This window comes from Drosophila grimshawi, unplaced genomic scaffold, assembly GCF_018153295.1.
Source record: "Drosophila grimshawi isolate 15287-2541.00 unplaced genomic scaffold, ASM1815329v1 contig_1377, whole genome shotgun sequence".
In the NCBI taxonomy this organism is placed as follows: Eukaryota; Metazoa; Arthropoda; class Insecta; order Diptera; family Drosophilidae; genus Drosophila; species Drosophila grimshawi.
The window spans coordinates 20430718-20454928 of record NW_025062900.1 but is presented as its reverse complement, the minus strand read 5'-3'; the positions used below and the strand labels follow the sequence as shown (position 1 = coordinate 20454928).

The 24211-nt window shown below is 36.0% G+C and overlaps 2 protein-coding genes across 3 annotated transcripts; one reads left to right on the top strand and one right to left on the bottom strand.

Annotated features, from left to right (window-relative positions):
* Window positions 1-9673: 9673 nt before the first annotated feature.
* Window positions 9674-11809, bottom strand: LOC6566736 (P protein). The gene has a single exon (XM_001992997.1). It carries the CDS (start codon window positions 11807-11809, stop codon window positions 9674-9676), a length of 2136 nt encoding a protein of 711 aa, XP_001993033.1.
* An 810-nt stretch (window positions 11810-12619) lies between these two features.
* Window positions 12620-23857, top strand: LOC6566734 (vitellogenin-1). Of its 2 annotated transcripts, XM_032739083.1 has the most exons (5): window positions 12620-12798; window positions 13511-13795; window positions 13862-13972; window positions 22318-22577; window positions 22646-23857. In XM_032739083.1, the coding sequence occupies exons 2-5, from the start codon at window positions 13633-13635 to the stop codon at window positions 23309-23311; spliced, it is 1200 nt and encodes a 399-aa protein (XP_032594974.1). In that variant the 5' UTR covers window positions 12620-12798; window positions 13511-13632; the 3' UTR covers window positions 23312-23857. The 2 variants fall into 2 exon arrangements, with proteins under 2 accessions (XP_032594974.1, XP_001993031.1); XM_001992995.3 differs by lacking the exons at window positions 12620-12798; window positions 13511-13795; window positions 13862-13972 and adding an exon at window positions 17830-18107.
* The last annotated feature ends 354 nt before the right edge of the window (window positions 23858-24211 follow it).

Sequence of the window (24211 nt, the reverse complement as noted above, 5' to 3'; positions counted from 1 at the left end):
TTGTTAGTCCATTCAGAGTTTTGCCTCTATCTTCTTTATCTTCCTTTTCCTCTTTACATTTCTCTTTCGCTTTTCCTTCTTAACTTTTTACATTCACTATTAAGTTAAAAACGCTTAATAATTGGGCTTTTGGCTTGCTTTCCCAAATCCTTGCAATAAATGCATAGCTGTTTTAATTTGTAAGCCTTCCGATTTATTTATTTTTTTGCTATAATTATTTTATTTTAAATTTTAATTTAATTATTCATTTTTAATTGTATGCCAATTAATTTGTAGCGTTTAATTCTACTATTAAATTGAGATTTTTTAAATAAGTAAATTAAATAGATTGCCACAAAATATGAGCTCATCAATGTCGGATTACAATATCAAATCTCTGCCATAGAAATAATCTCCCATAAATTTGTTAATAAACAAATATTTGTATGCCCTTACAGAGAGTTACGAAGCTATATTAATGTTAGTTTAAGCATTCAACACAATTGGTTTTTGAATTTATAATGAAAGTACGTGTATTGAGTAAGATACGGATTCGTGCTTGGGTAAATTAATTTGTATACTCTTATGTTTACAGGGTTTATTGGCTTGCGGAACACTTCTTCAGGTTTTTTCTTTCTTCTAGTTGTAGAAATATTTCGGCTTTTATCAATTTCAGCTGTTGCCCAGAAGTATGCTAAAGATTAACGGCACTTTATGCCCTATGCTGCCCTCATGCTGCGTGTGTTGTGTGTTGTGTATTGTCTTTGGGCGGCATCGTTTCTGGCCTAGAGTCCGTCGGTGCGTGCCCAAGTGGCCTCCAAGCTAGATTTACTGTAACTCGGCACATGTAATCCGTCTGGCCGGGCTATAACCAGGCAACCGGTCACAACATGCGTGCCACATGCTAATGCGCCTTTCTTTTCACACACTCCCAAACACCCACAGACACCCACACTCAGCCACATACGGAATGCTTTTGCACCTACAACTTGTTAGCCTTAGCTGTATTTTTAGTTGTGCATTGTGTTCTTACATTTTCTTTTGTTTTCGTCTATTTGTTGTTTTTTTTTTTTTTGTTTTTGGTTTTTCCTTTTGTGTTTCACTGGTTCGCTTTCGTTTTTGTTGAGCTTTGGAGCTTCGGGGCTTTTGGGGTTTTGGCTCTGTTTGGCTTTGATTGCTGCAAGTTTGCTTTCGGTTGATTGCCAACCAAGGCGTAGTCAGATTTAGAATCAGATTCAGCTGCTCTGATAGCCCAAAATGCTTTACACAAAATGATAGCCTTATGGATTTCACTACCAGCGCTTTTGGGCCGGTATTAACTTGGTTTAGGTTGCTTGAAATGCAGAGCAAATACTCGTCTTTATATATATATATATGAATGTGATGGGGTTTGTGGCACAAATGTTCACTAAATGCGAAGCAAATTGATTTCGAATTAATGAGTTGCGAATACATATCGATTTTACATATTTTATTATGGGATTTGTTAGCATTTTCTATCCATCAACCAACAACAATTCTAATAATAATGCAGCTCAAGCCATAATATGAAAACAGATCAAATTCAGCTTGGGCCAAATATAATATTTCTTAATATTTCAATGGGCAGAGCATTGAGCAACTTAATTATATGTATAAAAAATAAAAATTTTATATGAAATTAAGTATACGCTTCATTAGCGTAGCATACACAATCTAATTGCTAAAGATAATTGCCACTATTTGGACTATAAATCAAAGTAATTAACTTTTTACGTGAGTCAACGACACGTAAAAATTAATGCTCCTAATAAACACGCATGTGTGAAAAAGACGCTTGGAAAAGTCTCAGGATGCCAGTATATTTTCTGAATATATGTTAAAGAATTGCGAAAGTTTTGGACAAATTCCAGCACACGAAAATCTGCGTAATGATTAATCGATGGTTGCCAACGATTTAGGAGTATTATCTTTTCCACGTTTAGCTGAAATGCACAAAATATTTTTTTTCAGGTTGCAACTATTTGCAACAAATTGCGTAATTTTTTTGAAAAAATATCAACAAAAGTTGCTTAATTTTTGTTGATATATTTCGACATTTTTGCATTCTGAATTTTTAAAAAAATGTATTTATCTCCTGTCGACGTTGAATTGGTGTTTTGCTGCAGTTGGTGTATCTATTTAAACTACTACCCCTCCGCCAATTTAGATCCTGGATGTGTCCTTGATATGTACATTTAATTTTTGAAACTGCAAACTCTTGTTAACTATCACTAAAACTTTATATGTATATATGTATTCATTTCGGTTCGCACGAAAAATGCACAGTAAAAATGTTATGCGCTTTTTATGCACTAGCCCAATCAAAACTGGGTAAAAAGGGTATAAGTATAAGTTTTGTAGAAAAGTGTGTAACAAGCAGAAGGACTCATCTTCGACCCCATCAAGGATATATGTTCTTAATTAGGATCAACAGACATATTTCGGAGTCTATAAGAGCTATAAGGAATATAGTGTAGATCAAGTTTAATAAAGTTAAATCGATGTCTGCTTGACATATTATTAATAAATTGCACAACCTTTTAATGGGAAAATGGGCAATAAAATTGGAATAGTATATTAAAAGCTGGGTTCAGGGTATATCGTCGTCGAGCTCACTTAACTACAGCATTGTTACTTGTTTAAATTGTGGACTGGTCGAGTTAACAGCTCAAACTAAAATATTCCGCGAGTGACGTCATCTGCCAACCACATGGCTGCAACTTTTTATGGCCAAATAAGGCAACAGCAGCAGCAGCAGCAGCAGTCCAGTCAATTAGCATGCATTTAAGTTATGCACATACAATCAGCAGCCACTGTTCTTATGCCACTGCTTAAATATATGCAGGACATTTAGAGCAATTGTTAAAATACTTTTAAAAAAAAATAAACACTTCAGTTGCGCTTTTAATTGCCACTGAATAAAAGCGGCAACATAGTCCAAAAACAAGAAAATAACAAATTTGCATTTGGAAAATGTCTGCCTTGTTCTATTTTGTCTTTTCAATTTTCATTTCCAACTTGACTTCCTGATTTCAATTGCAAATTAACTTTCTGCATTTTTGCATATTGTTTTACCAATCTTCTTGTCTAGTTGAAGGGGCCTCCGGATACGATTCGCTTTCGTGGCACGCACAGAAGCACCCACAAAGACACAGACACAAACACATCAATGCCACATATAAGCCACGAGTATGAACCAAACTGCAGCTGCCGAGTGGCAAGCTTCCCCTTTGCCCTCCGCTCCCCACTTATGCACAAGTGCTCATGACCTCTCAAGTTATTTCTAATTAAAGCGTAATTGTCTAAAAGTGTGTGGTGTGAGCTGCCAACAGCGCTGTCCACTCAATTAGTTGCACTACTTGAGCTCAAACTTTGACAATTGATGTTTGCTTGAAGCGCAAACTTTAACAAAACTTGTTGTTCAGTTCTTTAATCGTTTGTTTCTTGAAGTATAATAAAGTGTTTAGTTTCGTTTAGTTTAATTGAATAACGCACAGATAATTCACCTGTAAACTTTCAATTAAGTAGAGCCAGCTTTAATATGGCATTAGTTTCACATGTGCTCTGCTCAGGCTCAAGAACTGACAAATTGCTCTAAATTTATGTTCACAATAGACAGCAATATGCCTCGCTTATTTATGTGTGTACGTGTTTGTGTCTCTGCATGCGTGTGTGTGTGTGTTTGATGTGTGTGTGTATTAACAGGCTGGTGGTATTAGTGCATTGGTTGCCACAGCTGCCAGAAGCTGAACTGCAACAATACGACAAACAAGCCGGAGACTTAGCTCCAAACCAATACGTATAAACATAAAGAAAGACAGAGACAGCGGCAGAGCCAGAGAAAGTGAGAGTGAGAGAGGAAAAGATTTGTCCGAGTGCCTACAAATGTGGCCAAGTCACGTTTATCGGCCACAGACCGGCACAGTTGATTTGAAAAGCAAAAGCCAGAAATGGAAATCATGAAAATTAAATTTTACTGCTCCAAATGAGGTCCACAAGCGCCCCAAAGTTTGGGCAAACATTTTCGGAATTATCGATTCAACGCATTTGTCTGATTTTTGAGTGTTATACCCTTGCGGGTATTTAAAATTCGTTTTTAAATTTGCAATGCACTGAAGTAGGACATCTGCAACCCCATAAGGTATACATATGTATATATATTCTTGACCAGCATCACTAGCCAGGTATATTTGATCTAATATGCACAGAACTCACTTAGCTTAAGTGCAATCTTCACAAAATGTTATACTAATTATTATGTATTAATTATAATTATAATTATAATTCTAACTTAAGCTAATTTATTTTATTTATAAACTATTAAATATATTTAATTACAAACTTAAAAAAATATGATATGTCTGCAGATTAACTCCGGTCTACAAGGGTATTTAATCGTCGGTGTGCCTAATATAAACATTCTTTCTTGGTTTCCTTTAAAATATGATCAAATCAACAAAACAAAATACGTGCTATAAATATTATGTTTCCTCGTCAGTTTTATACAGAGCTATATACTTAGTCAGAAGTCACTTTAAAACCGAATAAATATTGTTAAAAAGTATCTACCTGTAAGCAATATAATTCAGATATTTTCACTCAATATTTACAAAAAATACGCTCAATGTGATATTTTATTCTTGAATGAATTTGATGCCACTAAAATTCCTTATTTACAACTATAATTAATTGTCTGCACAATATCCGACTCACCTGCTTCAATTGCAATCAGTTCAACAGATGCTCTTATTATTTGCTTGGGGTTTAATTCACCGCTGGAGTCCCTCTTATTATACTTTGCTCCCTAACTAATTGTCGTATTTTGCCATGTTTAACGTTTGTAGTTAAATTACACAATTGTGAAATCGATTCCTCTGTTTTGATGAACCAAATTCATTTTTCTGTCCACGTTACTTTTCTCTACTTTCTCTTAACCGTTGTGCTCTTAATTATTTGTTGCACACACCTCTCGAGTACCCAAATCAATTCAAAGTCTCCCATTTCTGTAATGAAAGATTTAATTTTAAAAATCCTGAGCTTTCAATAATATTTAAGTTTTTACTTCTTTTTGTTATTTATAATTTTGTTTGAGCTGGGTTTAAAACCATGTGGTTTAAAACCACCCATAAATGTTATCATTATTATTATTATTGGAGAAGTTGCACCGCGACCTGTTGGATATATTGTGCCCCTTCTGAGCCTATAGCTCTTCAATCAGTCCCAGATCCCGTGCGAATGCAAGGATTGTTGTTGGGTTGGGGTCTTCTATGTCTCTAGAATTCAAGACATGCAACCCTAGGATGCAACATCTTCTTCTAGCTAGTGCGACACATTCTGCTAGGATGTGTATCGAGGAGTCCTCCTCTTTTTCATATTTTCCTATATATACCTAGTCTAGTTAGGTGACTTCTTCGACAGTGTCCCGTCATTAGACCGGTAAGTATGCTAAGATTGTTCTTTACCATGTTTATAACTTGCTTAAATCGCTTAAGATTATAACCACCTAGGAGATATCTGGTTTGCCGGAGGCCTACTGCCTCCGACCAGCTCTGCTGCCGCATCTGTTTCTCTTCATTCCCAAGTACAAGCCGTATAGTGTGTATAAATATATATTTTCATTTAAATTTTTGTATGGATAATATTTCATTTTTGTTCTTCGATTATTTCTATGTCGACTAATATTAGTCGACATTTATAAATAATTTTATTTTGCAGTGTCGTTTGACTTAAGTCGATATTAAATAAATAAATCAAAATAAATCATAATCGAATTATACTTTTAACCACACTGGCAATATATCAAAATCGTAATCATTTTTGTTATTTGTCATGGGTAAGCAATTAGCACTTGTTGTGCCAGAGGGTTCTGGCCTTATTAAAACCAAATCAAAAACATGCAGCTTGCTTGTCAACTATTGCGACTTTTATAAAAAGTCAAACAAACAAAAGAATATACAAATTTGCAAATGCAAACAGAAGTTGCTGCTGCTGATAGGTAAATATTAACTTGTGTCATTTATAATGTCAACAAATTATAAAAACCAAGAAAATTGGAAAGTGACTGGCCCACGGCCAACTTTATAAGTAACTAAAGTAGAAGGCAAACTGTTGTTTTGGAACCACAAAGAAGTGGACAGCTTATTAAAAATACACAACCTCTGAAAATATAAAAAAATCCTCATCTTGGCCTTGCTTGATGAACAAACTGCTTGTTGCCATACAAAATTCGACAGATTGCCAGTGAGTATAAGTTGGTCTCAGAAAAACTTTAGCTGCTCTTAAATAGTTTAGGGAAATAGATTGATTTTAGCTTTTAGCTGCTGCAGTTTATTTAACATTTATATCTCAAATTGATCGGATTTAGTAGTTGCGGTTGGGCGCCAACTTTTGTGGCTGATATATGTATGTGTGTGAGCTTAGTCATATTTGCACAATTTCATTTGAACTTTTGAAGGGAAGTAAATCAGTTCTTAGCTGTGCAGCATGGACTATTTGAGTTTGCAGTTTGCAGCTGTCAAACTTCTGGTTTTACCCCAACCACACATTGTATTTGTCCTGCTGCGAGCACATAACACATACGCCCCGTTGTGCAAGTGTAGAACTTATTTATGAAGTTGCGTTCCTATTGCTTGATGGCAATTTAATGAACATTTATTTCTGTTGCACAACTTAATAAATTATTATGTATATTATGCCACAGGTCAATTTGTAATCTTTAACTTGCGCGTATTATTCAATTTAGCAAGTTAGTTCACACAATCAGTTGGATCGAATCAAGCAACTTTGCAAAGCCATTCGCAATTACACAAAACTTTTAACTATTTGCAAAGCCGCACAATGAACATTGTGGTTGTTGTTGTTGTTGTTGTTGTTGCCACAAACGGACGTGCAATTGGGAACAGGCAATCCCGTCGGCATAGCTCAACTCCTTTCCTAAATATTTGCATACCCTTGCCGAGGGTATTCTAATTTTGTTGTAGAGTATGTAACACTCCAAAGGAGACACCTTTCACAGTATATATAATCTTGATTGGTGTTATTAGCAGAGTCGATGTAGCCATGTCTATGCTTATGACAATAAATATTATATATTATTATATTATATATATGATTTATTATAAATAAAGAAAAAGTAGAAATTTAAATAATTAAAAAAAAAACTTATTCCAAAAGCTTTTCTTTCGACATTTACTTATATAAATACACCCTAGAAAATAGACACATTTTTTTTAAATTTTGCAAACATCAACGTTTAAATTAATAAAAGTAACAGCCTGTTTTTTGAAAAGATATAATCTTCCCCTTTAGAAATACACTTTCTGAATAATAATAATGAAGTTAAGCAATATAATGACGATTTCTTAAATTACGTAGTGATTTTTCTGAGTGTATGCCTACCAAGAATCCCAAACCAATCTTGCAAGTGAAAAGTTATTGAATGCACCTTAATATTTTCCAAAAAGAAACACAATACAAAATCATATAAACACACAATCAAATTTTTGTTATAAATAAATAATTAAATTTAAGTGAGATCAGTTTCTGCAAGGGTAAATGTAACTGCGACATGCGAAAAGTAGGTTTAGGTTAGGTTTAGGTTATTTTTTTTACCAATTTGTTGCCATTTCTCGGTTTTTGTTATGGCTGTGTCCGAAAAAGTTCTAACAAATATTTTTTGGTTCGGCCGCATTTCTGTCCTAAGATGCTGCTCAGGGTTGGGGGGGATAGAGGGGTGGCTGTCAGTTGCCGACATGGGAAATTTTTTTGTGATTTATATCACAATTTACTGGCATTTGTTACTCGCATTCTCGCTTGCGCTCTTATTATTGAATTAGATGTGGAAGACGGAAAAGTCCTGCTGCCATCCTTTCTTCCCTCCCTCCAGACTGGCTCACCTTTGCTGGGGTCCTCCTGGTCGGTCTGTCGATGATAAATCAACGTGCTAACAAATTCTTTAGACCGCTTTTGCTTTGTTTGTTGTTCCAACAACATCAACAACAACAACAACAAGAGCAGTTCACGTGTCTGCTTGCTTAACAAAACTTAAGCCTTTTGGAATGCTTTTTCTTTGTGTGTTTTTTTGTTTTTTTTTTTTTGTTTTTTGAGTTCCACTCAGTTTCATAAATTGCCATCGCCTTTGTTTTCCAGCGATTCGCTTGAGTTATTTTTAATTTCATGGGTGCAATTTCTCAGTGTCTGTTCTTTGAGAACCTGTCACTGGCAGCCAAAATGAAAGAGAGAGAAACAGACATAAAAAACAGTGAAGTGAGTGGAGTAAGTGAGACAGAGATTGGGGTATATGGAACTCATTAGCTGGCCATTTTCCTTTGTTTTGTCCATAAATATTTCATTATAAAGACCAGTCCAAAAATCAAGCCAAATTCTGTGAAATTAAATTAGAGACGCATCAGTAATTAAGTCAGCTCTTTCCCAACTGTACTCGCCACTCCTTTTAAACCCTTTTTGTGAAATTAAAATGGGCACTTTACATTTTGTTGGGCACACATCAATCATCGCAAAAAAACACAAATACAAATTTTATGAACACACAACATTTTGTGCATTTTTCGATTTTTGGCAAGATTTATGGCCAAGTTTGAAGGCACAGTAAAAACAAAAGCCATTAAAAACCTCTTCGAGACGATAGTTTTCAGCCAGCATTCAATTTCCTGACTGATTGCTTAAGTGTGCGGCATGTAGTAAAAAATTGTTATTGATTTTATAGATCTGCACTTTGCTGTTGTTGTTTTTCTTTTTTTTGTTTTTGTGGTCGCCCACCCATTGACAAGCATTTGATTGATTGGGCCACGTGGTCAGCGTGGAAGGAGCGCAGGACTATTATAACCAGAGCAGTTTAGGGTATCTGGAGACCAGTTTAGTTGGGCTTATTGCCCGCATGCTTTTCCGCATTTTATGTGGCCCAAATGGATTTCACATAGATAAATTGTTTGTAATTAGCACTGAAACAGCAAAAGTGGTGCACTTCCAAAGTTTCGCATTCAAGAACTGAAATTCAAAAGCTACAGTTAAGAAAATCGCTCTTAAATTTAAAAAAATATTATGGGTTAGAGAAATAATTACGAAATATACGAATCAAGTTTGTTAATATGATAAAAACTAAACTAAAGTTAAAATATTAAAATATTTTGGCATATAATTTACTGATTTCAACGTGTTATCGATTTTGCAGCCCTGGTATTTCAGGATTTAAATTATTTGTATTATTTTAATAAATATTAATTTTTATGAAATGGAATTCGAATTTTAGATATAGTAAAAAGATAAAATTAAAATGGCATAAAAAATAAATAAAAAATTGTGGAATATTTACATTTTAACGGTTTCATTCACTAGAATTCAATTTGTAATTAGTTAAGTAATAAATAAAAAGATATTAGTGTAAATAAAAAACAAAATGTGGAATATATAAGATATTTTACCAATTACCCAGCACTGCAGATCAAGAATGTCATTAATTTATATTAGTTTTCTTTTTATGAATTGAGTTCAACATTTATTCATCAAATATGCTCGAATTTAGGAAGTTTAGTTTTGTAATTTAAATTGAAAAAATTAAAAAAATAAACATATGTAAAACAACTATAAAAGTGAAACTGCAACGATATAAATAAATGTGTTTTTTATAGTCTGATTTATTACTGTTTTTTTTTTTTTAACTTCTGTTAGGTGAGTCGTGCCATGAGAACCAGTAATGGGCAATAAGCAGATAGATGGTCGCCAACAGCACCGTCATCAACATAATTGGGAAACCAATGACAAAAAACGACCTGAAGTTGATGGTGTAGCCATGCTGGCTGGCCATGCCCGCTGCGACCACATTGGCCGATGCACCAATCAGTGTTCCATTGCCACCAAAGCTGGAGCCGAACAGAAGCGACCAGATGAGCGGTGCAAATGGCAGATGCAGTTCCGGGCTGGAGTTCAGCTTGATCACCAGCTTGAGCATCATGGCCGTGAGGGGTATGTTGTCGACAACGGCCGAGGAGAGGGCGGTGATCCACACCACCAACATGATGCTCACCAGCAACTGTTGACTCCTGTCCACACTCAAGATGATCGCAATGGTGCACTGACCAATGAAATCCATAACGCCCATTTCGGTCAGTGCCTCCGTAAGGACAAAAAGGGCCGCAAAGAAGATTAATGTGGACCATTCGACGCCCTCGATAACAGCATCGATATCCTTGCGATTGGCCAAGATCATCAGCAATATAGCCGCCAGCATGGTTGCCCAGCAGAGAGTCACCGCTTCCATCAGGGCGTGCAGAAAGAAGAGGATTATGGCAAAGGCGAAGGCAATGCAACATTTGACAAACAACGTTTTGTTGCGTATCCTACAATTGGCCTTCATCTCGGCGAGAGTCGCTCCGAAATTGGTTCGATCCTTGCCCTGTTGTTTCTTGAGGCGCGCCTGCAGCTCATTGATGCGACGCTCCAAATCTAGATCCAATTGGTTGTCCTGTTTCTGGAGAGCCTTCAGCGATTCTTGCAGCTCATGTATGTTGTAGAGCTTATTGCGTATGAGCAGGTAAAAGAGACCAAAGCTGAGCAGCAGGCTGATGAGAACACAGGGAAACATGTGCAACACAAACTGACCAAAATTGAGGCCATTCTTCTGCACATGCGGATCGGTGGCGACCAACACATTGTATGGATCCCCCACCGGTGTGAATGTGCCACCAATATTCGAGAAGATCGCAATGCTGATGACAAACTCCGGTGTGCTCAACTCCAGCGATTCACACAAACGAATCGTCACCGGCACCATTAGCAGCACCATTGTCACATTGTCGAGGAAGGCAGAAATGAAGGCGGTGAACATGCACAGATAGAAGAGGAGCATCAAAATGTTGCCCCTCGACATCTGATAGGCGAACGCTGACAGATAATCAAAGCTGCCCGTCTCGGCGAGAATCGCGATCATAATCATCATGGCAAAGAGTAGCATCAATGTCTCCATATCGATCCACGAAATGATCTTCCCCAGACTGGGTCTCTCACCCAACATGGCGAGCACCGCAATTGCAGCGGTTGACACAATCAGTGCGGCAACTGTCCGATCCGCAATATCCCAAATGATGAGCACATAGAGCAGCAGCATCAGGCATATGCCCCACACAACCGCCTTGTCCATGTCCATCGGATTGGGATTAACGCGGACAAATAGAGACGCCGTCTCGTCATGCATATTCAGCAGCAAAACATCCAATTGTTTATTGGAGAAGCGGCGACTTATCGACTGCATATCTCGTTGCATCCATTTATTTTGAATCTCCTCCAGATGGATGTACTTCTTTACTGTGACCCCAACATCCTCGTCCTCCTCATCGACATGATGCTTGTGATTTTGTGGTGTTTCATCCAGGTAGACATTCCAGGGTTTTGATATCCACATGGTGGTGTTTGTCTCTTCGCTGAAGCACTCCACAACCACAAGGATGTGCGGCTGCTCTTTGGTCGCCAGCTGGGGATTAAGTGTGGCGTCCGGATCAATGGGACCCTTCACCTCAACGGTGATCACATCGCTCCGTGGTTCATCCATGATCCTCACAACCTGCGGACTTTGCGTCTCCAGCGGCACTAAAACATTCGAAGGCTCGTAAGGGGGAATGATGATCAGAAAGACGGTGAAGAAGAACCAGATGACCAAAAATATAGATATCTTGATAATGATGGCTGTCTGTCGTATAATTTGACTACGTGGCAACTGCTGTTGCTCGTTGCCCCTCGGTGCATTGGTTCGGTTCGACGCAGGAACATTCTCTTGCCGATTCCAGAAAATATACATCTAATTAGTCATAGACAACCGAAGTTTACCCAAGCGAGATAAATATCTATTTAACTGACTAACTCGATAGAAGTTATTCTTTTCTTGCTTGTGTCAGACAATAAAAAAAAAAAAACAATTGAAATTCAAATAGATTTTCACTTTGTACTTTGCCTTTTATATCAAAGCTAAATTATTACAACAATAGCATTATTTAGTAGTACGAAGGACATGTGTAAATAGATGGATTGAAATTATATTGAAGAATTATATAATTATTATTTTTATGTGTTCTTAGAACAACTTTTTATCTGCTTTTAGTTAACGGCTTTTAATTCCTGCTATTATTTTTATTTGAAGCAAACAAAAATTCAGCAAATAATTTATTATTTTAAAATGTAGATAAATATTCATAAGTTCAATATTTATAGAAAGAAACATAATAAAATGAATATTAATATGCAAAATTTGTTCATGCACTGTGGATGACATATTTGAAAATTCGAAATTTGGTTATCTCGAAGAGTTATCGATAGTCGCAAAATTCCAGCTACTCGATACCTTACTCATTTCTCTGTACTCACTTGGAACTGTTGGTGAAATTTGTTAAATAATTTACTTTTTATGCACATCATTTTAATGAGCCTACTGAATTTGGTTTTTCATGGTAAAATGAATACATTTTCTTAAGCCCACAAATCAGAACAGTCTTTCTTGTCGATGGGACATCAATCCGATGAACTTGTTGTTCGCTGTTATGAAAATGTTATTATAGACAGTGAATCATTGCTGTTAGTAAAAGTCGTTCACAAGGAACCAACGGTTCTCAACGATGAGCAATGGTTCAGTACCGTTCCAAATGAAACGCAAAAAGGTTCAATTATTCTTATCCGTGTTTTTCGCATTTATATGGACATAATAATGGCTTTCTAGATTGCGCGCAAGCAAAGCAACAAGCACGACAGTGCCCAAAACACACAACAAATTATGAAAATGTTAACAAAAACAATGTGAGTACCAATAAAAGGGTTCAACACGCACACAGATTTTCGCACACATGCAAAATTACTGCATTCCGATTTGTTGTCTATAAACAGCTGCGGCGGTGTGTGTGTGTGTAATTTTTTTGTCGATTCATGGTAACGTGGCAGAAATGTTAGCCAACTTTCGGTGGCATGCCACAAAAAAACCAAAAAAGGAATAACAGCTGGAGACGTCCATTTAAGGGTGATGCAATCGCAGACGCAAATTGAGTAACCATCGCTGCAACACTGTTATTGGTTCTTCTTCTTGCCACATGCTACACGTGCCTGGAGGCAATGAATCATCATATTTATTTGGCGTGCGCTTCCTGTCTCGCTCACACTCGTAGTCTCGTGCACAAGTGTCGAGCGTCGACGTCAGCGTCGACTGCGCCGCCAGTGCACAAATCAAACGGCGATCTTGATAAGGCATTGTATGCGTGTGCGTGCGTGTGTGTGTGTGTGTCTGTGTGTGTGTCTGTGTGTGTGTCTGTGTGTGTGTCTGTGTGTGTGTGTGTGTGTGAAATCTTCTGCCAAAATTTAAGTTTAAAACGAATTTATTTTGAGATAATTATATTATTATAAATCGCTATCAGAGCTGAATTTAATGCGAAAATAATTTGACAATGCAGTCCAGCCAAATAATGACGCTATTCATTTTAATATATTAAAATACAATTTGTATTTTCAATTATTTCAGTGCCACCATGGCGTTCCCACAACAACAACAACAAGCAGCAGAAGCAGCGTTCATCACATTCATAAGACCACCTTCAATATATTCACCGTATTTCGCAACAAGTTTTGACATCGATTTCACATATGAACAACAGCAAAAGCAAAACAATGACAAGTTTGGATTTACCGAGAGATTACTGGGAGCTCAAGCTGGAGCCAGCATCGCCGGCATCGGCTGTGGCCAGCGAGCTCTTTGCGCTTGATGATCCCACTGGCCTCTTTCTATACGACGATAACTTTGCAAATGGTGAGTGAGATTCAGTCATATCCCCAATCTATGGTATACAGCGACTAAAGTCGACTCTTATTTCAGGTATTACGCTCATAAGCGATGGGAGCGAGGACTGCCTGCAGGAGGATAGCTCCATGGAGCTGATCAGCGGTGAGGAATTGGTTGTGGAGTTTTTGAACCTGAAGGATGATGGCAAGTTACCAAAACTTCTTTTAATAAATATAAAATTAATGTCTGTGTATCTTCTTATATAGTTTCAACTTCTTTTTGAATGTAGTTAGAATAGAGTATTATTACAATTTCTTATAAATTTATTAATTGTGCAGCATGATTTATGATTTTTAATCATCTTGAGCCTATTATTCATATTTTTAGGCAGCTTAACTAAAATATCGAGATCGAGATCAAAATATTATCAATAAACAGCAATTAAATGCATAGATAATTTGACTTATTGCCGAAATTGTATAATATACAACAATATCTATTAAAAATATATTTGTTTAAAGCTTGAAATAATATTTTACGAAATACTATTGATTATTAAAATATTCGAATGGCAAAGCAAATAAATATGTATAAAAAATGTCTATGCCAAGTTTTCATAACGAAAATACTTAATATAAATATTATTATTACATATAATAATATTTTTGTTTTCAATCGATAATTGATTGATTGATTGAAATAATAGCATGTGATGTACAAAATGAAAACTTCTGAGATGTATCTGGCTTTGTCAAGTTTATTGAGTTCTTGTTCATATTTTTCAAGTAGATCCTTCATACCTCTTTAGAACCTTGGTTCAGTAAGTAGGACAGAACATTAATGAATACTTTATATGGCCTTAAGCAGCAGTATCTTTTGACTTAAACGTCTATTATCTGGACGGTTTAAAACCAAAACAAATATTTTATGGCAACTTTGAACTTTGAACGTCTGAAAAACGTAGACAAACAATGCGCGTTTAACTTGTTGAACAACTTTATTTGGTTGCTTGAAAGCTTGGTATTTTAAATTAAACAATCTTTTGAAATCGTATATATTTTAAATTTTCAAAATTTGTTTTTTTTTTTTAAACCAGTTTATTGTGCGAAGATTTCAATTTGTTGTTGAATACTTTTAAGTAGGTGGGAGAAATTATGTAATATATATTGTAATTAAGGATATAACTTTAAATAACGATTGATTGAGTTTCACTTAGTTAAAACTATAAATAGAAATAATTTTCGATAGTTTTGTGTAAAATTTTCCACTTTTTTAAACTAAAATTAAATAGTTGGCAGATCTTGTTGTGTGAGGAACCGGTTCGATTTTTATTTTGTTTTGGTAGCATTTGGTCTGCTATTGCTTTTCTTGTTGCCATGTCTGCCATTATTTGCAACGTAATTATAAATCATGATAAACGCAAACCCATAAAAAAGTAATGAACAACAACAATTCGAAAAGCGTGAATTTTTTCTGTTGTTATTTTGAGTGAATAAACACGTTTAGCTGCACAAAGCCAAGCTATGCTTATTTTTAAAAGGTATTTTACGCTGGGAAAACAGGACAAACTTTGATAAGCTTTCCATATGCATATTTGTAGAACTCTTGGAACTGGAATTTAACGTTTTTTCAAGTTACAAGTTTATGCAGAACTTGAAACAACTTATATTAAAAGCAATTAAATTGAAGGTTGCATTGTGTTTGAAAATTAAACAAGAAATTTGAAAGCGGCCTACCCTGTTTAAAAATCAATAGGCCCTATTTTGGTAGGTTCAAGGACTTATCCGATATTGTCAGAGCGATGAACCAGTTGAATCTTTATTTGAGATACTCAGTTGATTTTCGTATGGAATTTTTTTCATGACATGTGGCATACATTAAATATGAGTTGAACAGGAAATTTCAGTTAACAATTTTTTGGACTTTTTGTTATTAAATTTAAAATCAACTCGTCTTTTTTTGTCCGCTGAGGACGTGCCCCCCATTTGAGACATATTTTGGGGCTTGGTATTAAATTAAGACAGGCTCTTTATTTATTTAATATAGCTTTCATTTGCGAGTAACCACAGAGAGAGAGAGAGAGAGGGACAGAGAGAGCGCTTGAGAGGTAAAGCTTTATATAGGGCGCTGTCATTGAACTCGGCAGCTGTTCATATTCTGTCCAGCTTATCGTGACGTGAAGTCTATATATATATAATAAATATTATAATTAGTTTATACTTTATTTTACTTAATATACGAACACTTCCCTTAAGATGCATGGTGTATCTGCATCAGGCCAGAGTCTAACTTTGCAATTGCTTTTTGAGGTTAAGCGAGTTCATTGGACGTCACCTTGTTCTACTGTCTCGCCGATTTCGATTTCTCATAAATATGCAGTTAAATCTGGCATGGGGCGGATGGGAGCTAATAATTTGAGGGGGCAGGAGAATCGTGACTTGCACTCAGACCTGTTGGGTTACTGCATAAAAAATAATTATTGATAATCTGTAGCAGAATGCCAATTCAATGTGTTTTAAAACACTGATCAGTGCTTAAAGAACAGTGGGAGAAAAGCAACTTCCTTTGATTTTCAACATTAATTACTCACAATAAAAAAAAAAAATGTTGTTAGCAGTAGTTGGGCAGACCAAAATACAATTTTTAATATTGCAAATTTCATTAATAATTTTCACAGTTCGTTCGCTGTTCGTCCCACTGTGCCAAGTCTTTGGTTCGGTGTGCTTCGTATAATGTCTGATTTTTGTGTTCGGCTGCGCTGATCGAGAGACAACAGCGGAGATTGATCTTATTGCAGGGCTGTTGTCTCCTACACACTCACACACACTCTCTCTCGTGCTCTCTCTGTGTCTATAAGGCCTCTCTCATTGCTGACTTCGGTCAGAGCAAAAACGGAGCGCGTCCAGCGCTTAATGCTCAGTACAAATTGTTACTCTGACGCGTGCGCTCGGTTAAAGACACGGCTTTGATTTCAACAACAACGGCAGCAACAACAAAAACAATCACTACAGCAACGACTGGAAAACAAAGAAACTGCCTTCAAGCAAAATTAAAAACAATATATATGTATATATATATATATATATATATATAACAAGATCAGCAAGAAAACAACAACAATAAGAAAGACGCACGTCTTGGCGTTTTAAAACGTTGAATATTATTGAAACGAATTCGGTTTTTATTTTATTTGTATTTCTCACGAGACTCACGCGGCAAGGTGGCTAAGCAAGCAAGCGACTGCTTGTCAAACTGTTGTCAATCGAATCGAGTGGCTGCCAAACTGTACGCATTCGGTTCGACAAGTGGAATTCGCGACGGCGCCAAACAAAACGAAACGCGTCCGTTTGAGGTGTTCCCTTCGAGCCAACTATATGTAGCCGATCAACGTGAACGTGAACAACTAACACCATATCTTTCGCTTACTCCCATCGACCTTGGAGTTCGCTGTCTCTGTCTCTGCTGTGTTGACAACTGAGATTTCCCAAGATTTCGGCCAGCATTCGGTTGTGAGCATGATACCACACTGTGGATACCGTTACATGTGGAACCGTGAAATTGTGATCAATTCGCAAAAGTTGGTGAAACGACGTTAAACGGCGAAAATCCGAAACATCAACAAAAACAACAACAACAGCAACATTAACAACAGATCAATAAAAAACTGCCCAAGTATAGCTGCCCAGCCCGCTTGTGTAACAAACGCCCTCGAAAGTATTTTGCGGCAGCAGTTGACTAGAAAACATAAAATCCCATAAAAATATCCAGCTCCAACTCGTCTCCTCTCCTCCACACCCCCCGCTCGTATATTTCTGTGTGTATATCCGCCATACGCCTTTCGCTTATTTGCTTGTTATTCTTTTATTAATCTTATTTTTATTTTATCTTTATTTACTTTGGCCCATTCGTTCGTTGCTTTGAGCCAACGATATTTTTGTTTTTTTTTTTGTTTTGATACCCGTTCAAAATTCACTGTGATTTTTCCTTCTCTCTTCTCTCTTTCTTTAAATTATAATTTTGCAGGTTTCTTGCACCTGTTTTTCTTTATTCGCTGTTGCAAATAATTTGTAATATATTTAGATAGTTTTAAGCACGCATCTCGTTAATCTAGCAATTAGTTAAAACACATTTTAAAGTTGATATTTCAATTAGTTTAGTTGTTCAGCGTTCCATTGACGCTTATTGTTTAGACCTTTAGCGTTTTAAGCACCTTTTTTCTCTCTGCCGCCATTTGTTTTTTTTCCCCTTTTTTCCAATTGTTATTCGAGATCATTTTTCTGAATCTGAGTCGCTGCTGCCGCAATTATGAGCAGTTATATATTTATGCAACAAGCCTATGGTTAGTATGCTTACATATCAATAATTACTACTAAAAATAATTGAAATAATAATTTAAGTATGTTCATATCAAACTGCCCCTGATTTAACCATTGTTTTAAATGCGCATATTCGAGGCGATAGTTTTTTTCTCAGTGTACCAAGGCCGATTTATGATTTCAATAATAGAATTAAACTTTAATTTCTAAAGAGCGCATAGTAACTTTATTATCACCATATGATTATAAGAATAACATAAGCTTAAAGTAAAACACTTTGTAGACATTCATTTCCTTATTTCTATTCTTATAATATGTAAATGTTTTTATAAGCGAATAATTATTGCTAAACTTTATATTGAATTGCTGAATGGGAAACCTCACATAAATGATATGGGAAGCTGTTCTCAAGATATACATTCTTAATGATAAACAAATAACTTAAGGCTGTAAGGAATAGGAAATGGGATATATGTTGTGGCTTGGGCATTCCATTTGAACATGATATTTCAATGATTCAGTTTATAAAAGGCGACATATACAATTTCAGAGAGAATCTATAGAGTATATTCTAATAATTGGAAATATTTTATATATTTATGCAAAGAGTAAGAGGAAGAAAAAGAATCTCACGCCCAGCATTAACCAGGGGTAGGTCCGAACACCTTTCTAACCAGCCTCGTTTGGGATCAACTAAAATTATTTTTCGAAAGACTTCAGAAGAAGTGTCATTTTGGTTATCATTAATATTTTGACCTATACCTAAATATTTTTTTATATTTTTAATGCGTCTTAGGACAAGTTATGGAAAAAATTACTTGGAAGACATAAGCGATCGAATAATAATTCTTATAATTATATAGTATTGCATAAATATCCTATATGTAGTTATGTACAGCAATCTATATCTTTTACCGATCTGTTTGGTTTGTGTGCTGTGCCAAATTTGTTGGGTTGCTTAAGATGACTTTCCGGTCGAGCGGGTTTATCATATATACTGGTATTTTTTTGCATTATTGTTTTCCTTTTGCAGTGACTGTCTCGCTTTCAGTTTAGTAGGTATTTATAAAATTCATTTACATTTTTTCGACTTGTTCCGTTTTTTTTTTTTTTTTTTGCAAATATTTGGAATACCCAACAAAAATGTGACAAAAAAATGTTTCATATTTTTCAAATTCCAAATTCGTCTAGTCAACTGATAAGAAAAGTTATTTTCAGATAATTATGGCTCGGTTGCCAGATAAGAGACTTTCTATTTTTTATGGACTTTCTGTGACCTTGACCCAATGGCCTACTCCAGAGAGCCGCTATAAAAAAAAACATAGACTTATTTATTTGTTTACATCAAAGCAGCGGTAAATTTCCAGTTTGAATCTCTTTAGCGAGTGGTTTTTTTTATTGGGAAATTCTCATATTTTTTCTATACACAACTTTTCTAGGCAAACTGCTGAGCTTTGTACAACAAAAATTGTCTTAGAAATGTGCACATAAGTTTCTAGCTCCAAGGTTGAATTTAATCATGCCCCCATTTATATTTAATTTAATATATGATAGTGCGGATTGGCATTGCTTTTTTTTACAGTCTCGTTCCATTTGTTTTCCGCAATGACAACTTTGTTTGCATTAATCTCTGATTTGTGTGTCTAATGAGCGCTCATTGCAACTGCAAATTGCGTAGTTTGCAGACTAAATGTAGGACACTTAGAATTTTATATATAAATATATATGTATTCTAAGAGACACGTATTTGTTGCACAGCCTATGAAAGGCAATCTGGTAAAAACTTTCGAGTAGACTTTTTGAACCTAGATTGAGTAACTTGAGCATTGATATAGGAAAATTAAAATAAATATAAATATCAAAGCTTAACATATGCGTAGAAATAGCTGATTATTTAGCATTTAAATTATGTATAAGTAATTTGTAATTCAACAATCTTGTTATTTAATTAATTATTTGATATGCAAAGTGTGCCCAATAACCTGATTTCAATATGTCCAACATTTCTTACCTTCACATTCTTTACATTTTACGATTCCATTATGATTTCTGACTGATTAAACATCTGATTAGTTTATGTTTATTTGTCCTTGCAAAGTGAATAATTAAACAATTAATTAAAATATATTAGTCGGGTGACAAACAAGCCAATAATTAAGAAACAAAATTAAAACTTAAAAAGGATTTCATTTCTAATTGGCTAATAAATCAAATTAAATTACATTTGATTTATTTCAAAATACTCGCAGACTTTTCAGACTGGCATTTATATTGCCATACTTTTCATAATATCGATACGAAATTCGATAAATCATCACATTCAAGAATGTTAGAAATGTTAATGGTTGGATAATAATAATAATTTAATTGAAAAAGGGAGGTGTTCGTATTATTATAAGGATATATGATAGATTATAACTGCATTTATAGTTAATCTTGACTACGAGTACATATTGAATATTTACATAATAATAATGTGAATGGGTCATTCAACTAACTAATCTGACTACAAATGCCATAATGAAAGGGATTTTCAACCACCTTCAGCTGACATTTGTTCAGTGGTGTTGAATATGAGACGCCACCTTCAGCCAGCTGTGCCCTAAACTGATCTACATAATTGTCGATTAGCAACAGAGTAGATGAAAACCTTTTCTGCCATGTGCTCTCCATATTTAATTCAGATTAGATTTTCAGATTAAGACATTGAAAAAAATATGTATTGGTCATTGTGGGCACGCCCCACAAGCGTATGAATTAGTGTAGGTGCAGTGAGTGCAATATAATTAGTTGCATTCTAAATTTAAAAACTAGATTTTTATGGAAATAATAATGAAATGCGAGTTGCATTTAACAGTTGCTCTGTTTATCGCGCCAAAGCTATTTATGAAACGAGTTATGTTAATAAAAGTCTAAAGTCAATAGAGAATGCAACCTAGTCCCAGTCGCAGTCCCAGTCTCAGTCCAGACCCAGCCCAGCCCAAGGTGTCAACAGGTGCGCATGCGAAGGTCATAGCAGCTGTCTCTCTCTCTCTCTCTCTCTCCGTAGATTTCAGTGAGTTTAAGTATAGATTTGCCATATGTGGACTGCACTTGGCAACTGTTTAACTGTTGATAACCTTTGACAACGGGCAACGGACGCTGTTCAATTGAAATGAAATATCAGGCACAAGAGTGACAACAAATAATCAAGTCAAGTCGGGTCCGTTCGGTTGTCAGCGAACTAATTTCAATATTTGTCGTCTCTCTTCAAGTGAGAATCAATAAATTGGAATTGGAAAGAACAACAGCTGAAAATATGCCACAATCAATATGCAAATATTTACGAGGCACAGCTTCCAAATGGTCTCCAGGCGTCCTTCACGTCAATGGAAATGAGTTTGAATTGAGCTCAGATGAAGAACAACAGCCACAACAACAAAAACAACAATAGTTCTGATGATATTACGACGTAGTTCATGTACGGAGTAGGGGAAAGACGTACGGGGTGCTCTTAGGGGGATTGTTCAATTTAAAAATTTGATGCTTTTTAGTTATACGATTTAGAGCCTGAGTAATATATTTCTTGAAGTAAGATTTATTCTGATATTTATGAATATTTATTGATGGTTATTTGTATATTTTACTACTGCGAAATTCAATTAAAGGCAAACTCTTTTTCTTGTGTAATTTAAAACATCATTTTAAAATATATTTCAACTGATTTAATGCTTAATGATTAAATATTCGCTACTACGTAAAATTAGCTGAGACAATAGCAGAAAATTTAAATTAATGCTCTTTCGCTCTGCTCTGTTCGTTGCAAGAGCAACAAAATTTCCATATTGCTATCTGTAGTTGTAGCAATATCAGAAAAACCGAGAAAAAATATCAAAGCAGCTAAACTATACAGAGAAATATTTCCATTGCTCTTTCTGCTGCGAAGTAGAAAATTTATTTTGTAATATTAAATAATATCCATACGTTCAAAAAAGCGTTAAACTACAAGTCGAATCTAAGAAATTCAAGAAAATTATATTAAAGCCCATAATTACATATGAAAATAATGTTAGTTTAAATAATAAAATTATAATAATACTTTTCAGATAGGAAGATTGAAATCCAGCTGAGAAAAGTAAACTAAATACAACTATTATTGCAATTAGTGTCTCAAATTAGTAATAAAAAATCGTAATTTGAAATAAATACAATTAAAATATTAATCATATGAAAATATTTGCTATTTACTTGCAGAGTGCCTTCTAGACCAAAGGGCGCCGCAATATGTCGATTATGAGTCAGCCAGCTTCTCGCAAGCATTGGCTGTGCCGCAGGACTTACTACCCATGACTAAAGTGCAGGTTGCTGCCAACGCCTCCGATTCCGATTTCCAGCATGATGGTGACACTTGCTTGGTATTGCAACAACTAACGCCGCCGCAGTCGCCGCCTCAATTCGATGGCTATCAACAGCAGCCACAGGAGCAGCTGCTCGTCAAGGAGGAGCACAAAGTGGTAAGGACACAGATGATGGAGCATTTGCCTGTTAGCAATCGTATTTAACTTGTGTATCTAATTTACAGCTGCCGCCTTTTGCCAATGATGCTGCAGTCGCAGTGAATGCGACAGCTGTGGCTGCCACTGGCGCATACAGCTTCAACAACTGGATGCCTGTCAGTGAAATTGCACGCGAAACGCAGCTGGTGGATGACATTGTCAATATGCGTGCCCAGGAGCTGCAGCTACCCATCAACTGGCAGCAGTACAACGATGACTGCGAATCGCAGGCCTCATCGTCTCTAGGCAGCAGCAGCAGCAGTAGCAGCAACAACGGCGATATCAGCGGCGCTGGCAGCAGCATTGCGGACGCGGATGAGGAATGGCTGCCCACGAGTAGCAGCAGCAGCAGCTCACCCGCCCACACCATCGCCGAGGAGCCGCAACATTCTACACCATCCGACAACGGCAGCAGCAGCAGCGGGCCGGCGAAAAAGCGTACACGCACCTATGGACGCGGCACAGAGGATCGCAAGATTCGGAAAAAGGAGCAGAACAAGAATGCGGCCACACGCTATCGCCAGAAGAAGAAAAAGGAAATGGAGCATGTGCTCACCGAGGAGCAGGAGCTGACGCAGGTCAACGACGAGCTGAGACGCAAACTCGGCGGTTTCAAGCGCGAGTCACGCTATCTTCGCCAGCTTATACGCGAGTTCTACAAGCAGCCCAAGGAATCAGATCGATCCACTTAATTTATAAGTTTCCCTTTGCAAAGTTATCGTTATCGTTATAGTTATCGTCACGTTGTAAATCCAAGAGACCCTCATTGAATATTTGAACAACTTTCACCAACACCGACACCGACACATTCACCCACTTGATTCTGCACAAATGCAAAGCCAACGTCAACAGTTTAAGCAGCCTGTTCTGGTTCAGCATCTTGGCACCTATGACGAGCCAGCGATCAGCGGCTTCGACACCCACTTTGCCACTGCTGTCCGGAACAAAACTTCCAACACACCATGCCGCACAGGCCAATGTGTCCCACGGGCCACAGAATTTAGAGATGACAAATAAAAGCTTATATGAAAACCTTTTTGTTCTTATTTACGTTCCGATACCATTGTCTCAACACCCTGTGCGGCGGTTGCTTACTGTAATTCTTATTTTTTTTTTTGCATTTGGTGTAACATTTCTTTTGACAATTGTAAACAATATTAAATATAATTTCTTAACAATAAACGTAATACAGCATATTATCTATGTATGAGTAATAAATAAAAAAAGGGTTTTCAAAACGCTGTTTATTATTTTTTTGTAGCATTTCTAGCTCTTTTCTTCACAGCACCCCTTTACAAATTGGAATATATTTCAATTCTTTATTAATACTATATTAATTTCATAATTTAAAGAGAACAAAAGAGTCAAGCGCATTATCATATTTATTTCATTTGCAATTAACCTATTAAATGCTTTGCATACTATGAGACATACCTTAAAACGAGTTTATTGAATTGCTTATTTAAGTGATTCTTAATAATAATCTCTACAGACAATACTAATACTAACAATCTATTATTATCTATTATTGGTTTAATTTCAATTATATTTAATTACCTGTTAATAATACTTTCACTTTTGATTTTCCCTAA

Bases quoted from the DNA above. Each gene is read 5' to 3' on its own strand.
- LOC6566736 (XM_001992997.1), bottom strand. From the start codon at position 11,809: ATGTATATTTTCTGGAATCGGCAAGAGAATGTTCCTGCGTCGAACCGA.
- LOC6566734 (XM_032739083.1), top strand. From the start codon at position 13,633: ATGAACAACAGCAAAAGCAAAACAATGACAAGTTTGGATTTACCGAGA. The intron at 13,973-22,317 runs GCAAGTTACCAA...ATTTACTTGCAG, and splicing joins TTTGAACCTGAAGGATGATG to AGTGCCTTCTAGACCAAAGG. The intron at 22,578-22,645 runs GTAAGGACACAG...TCTAATTTACAG, and splicing joins TCAAGGAGGAGCACAAAGTG to CTGCCGCCTTTTGCCAATGA.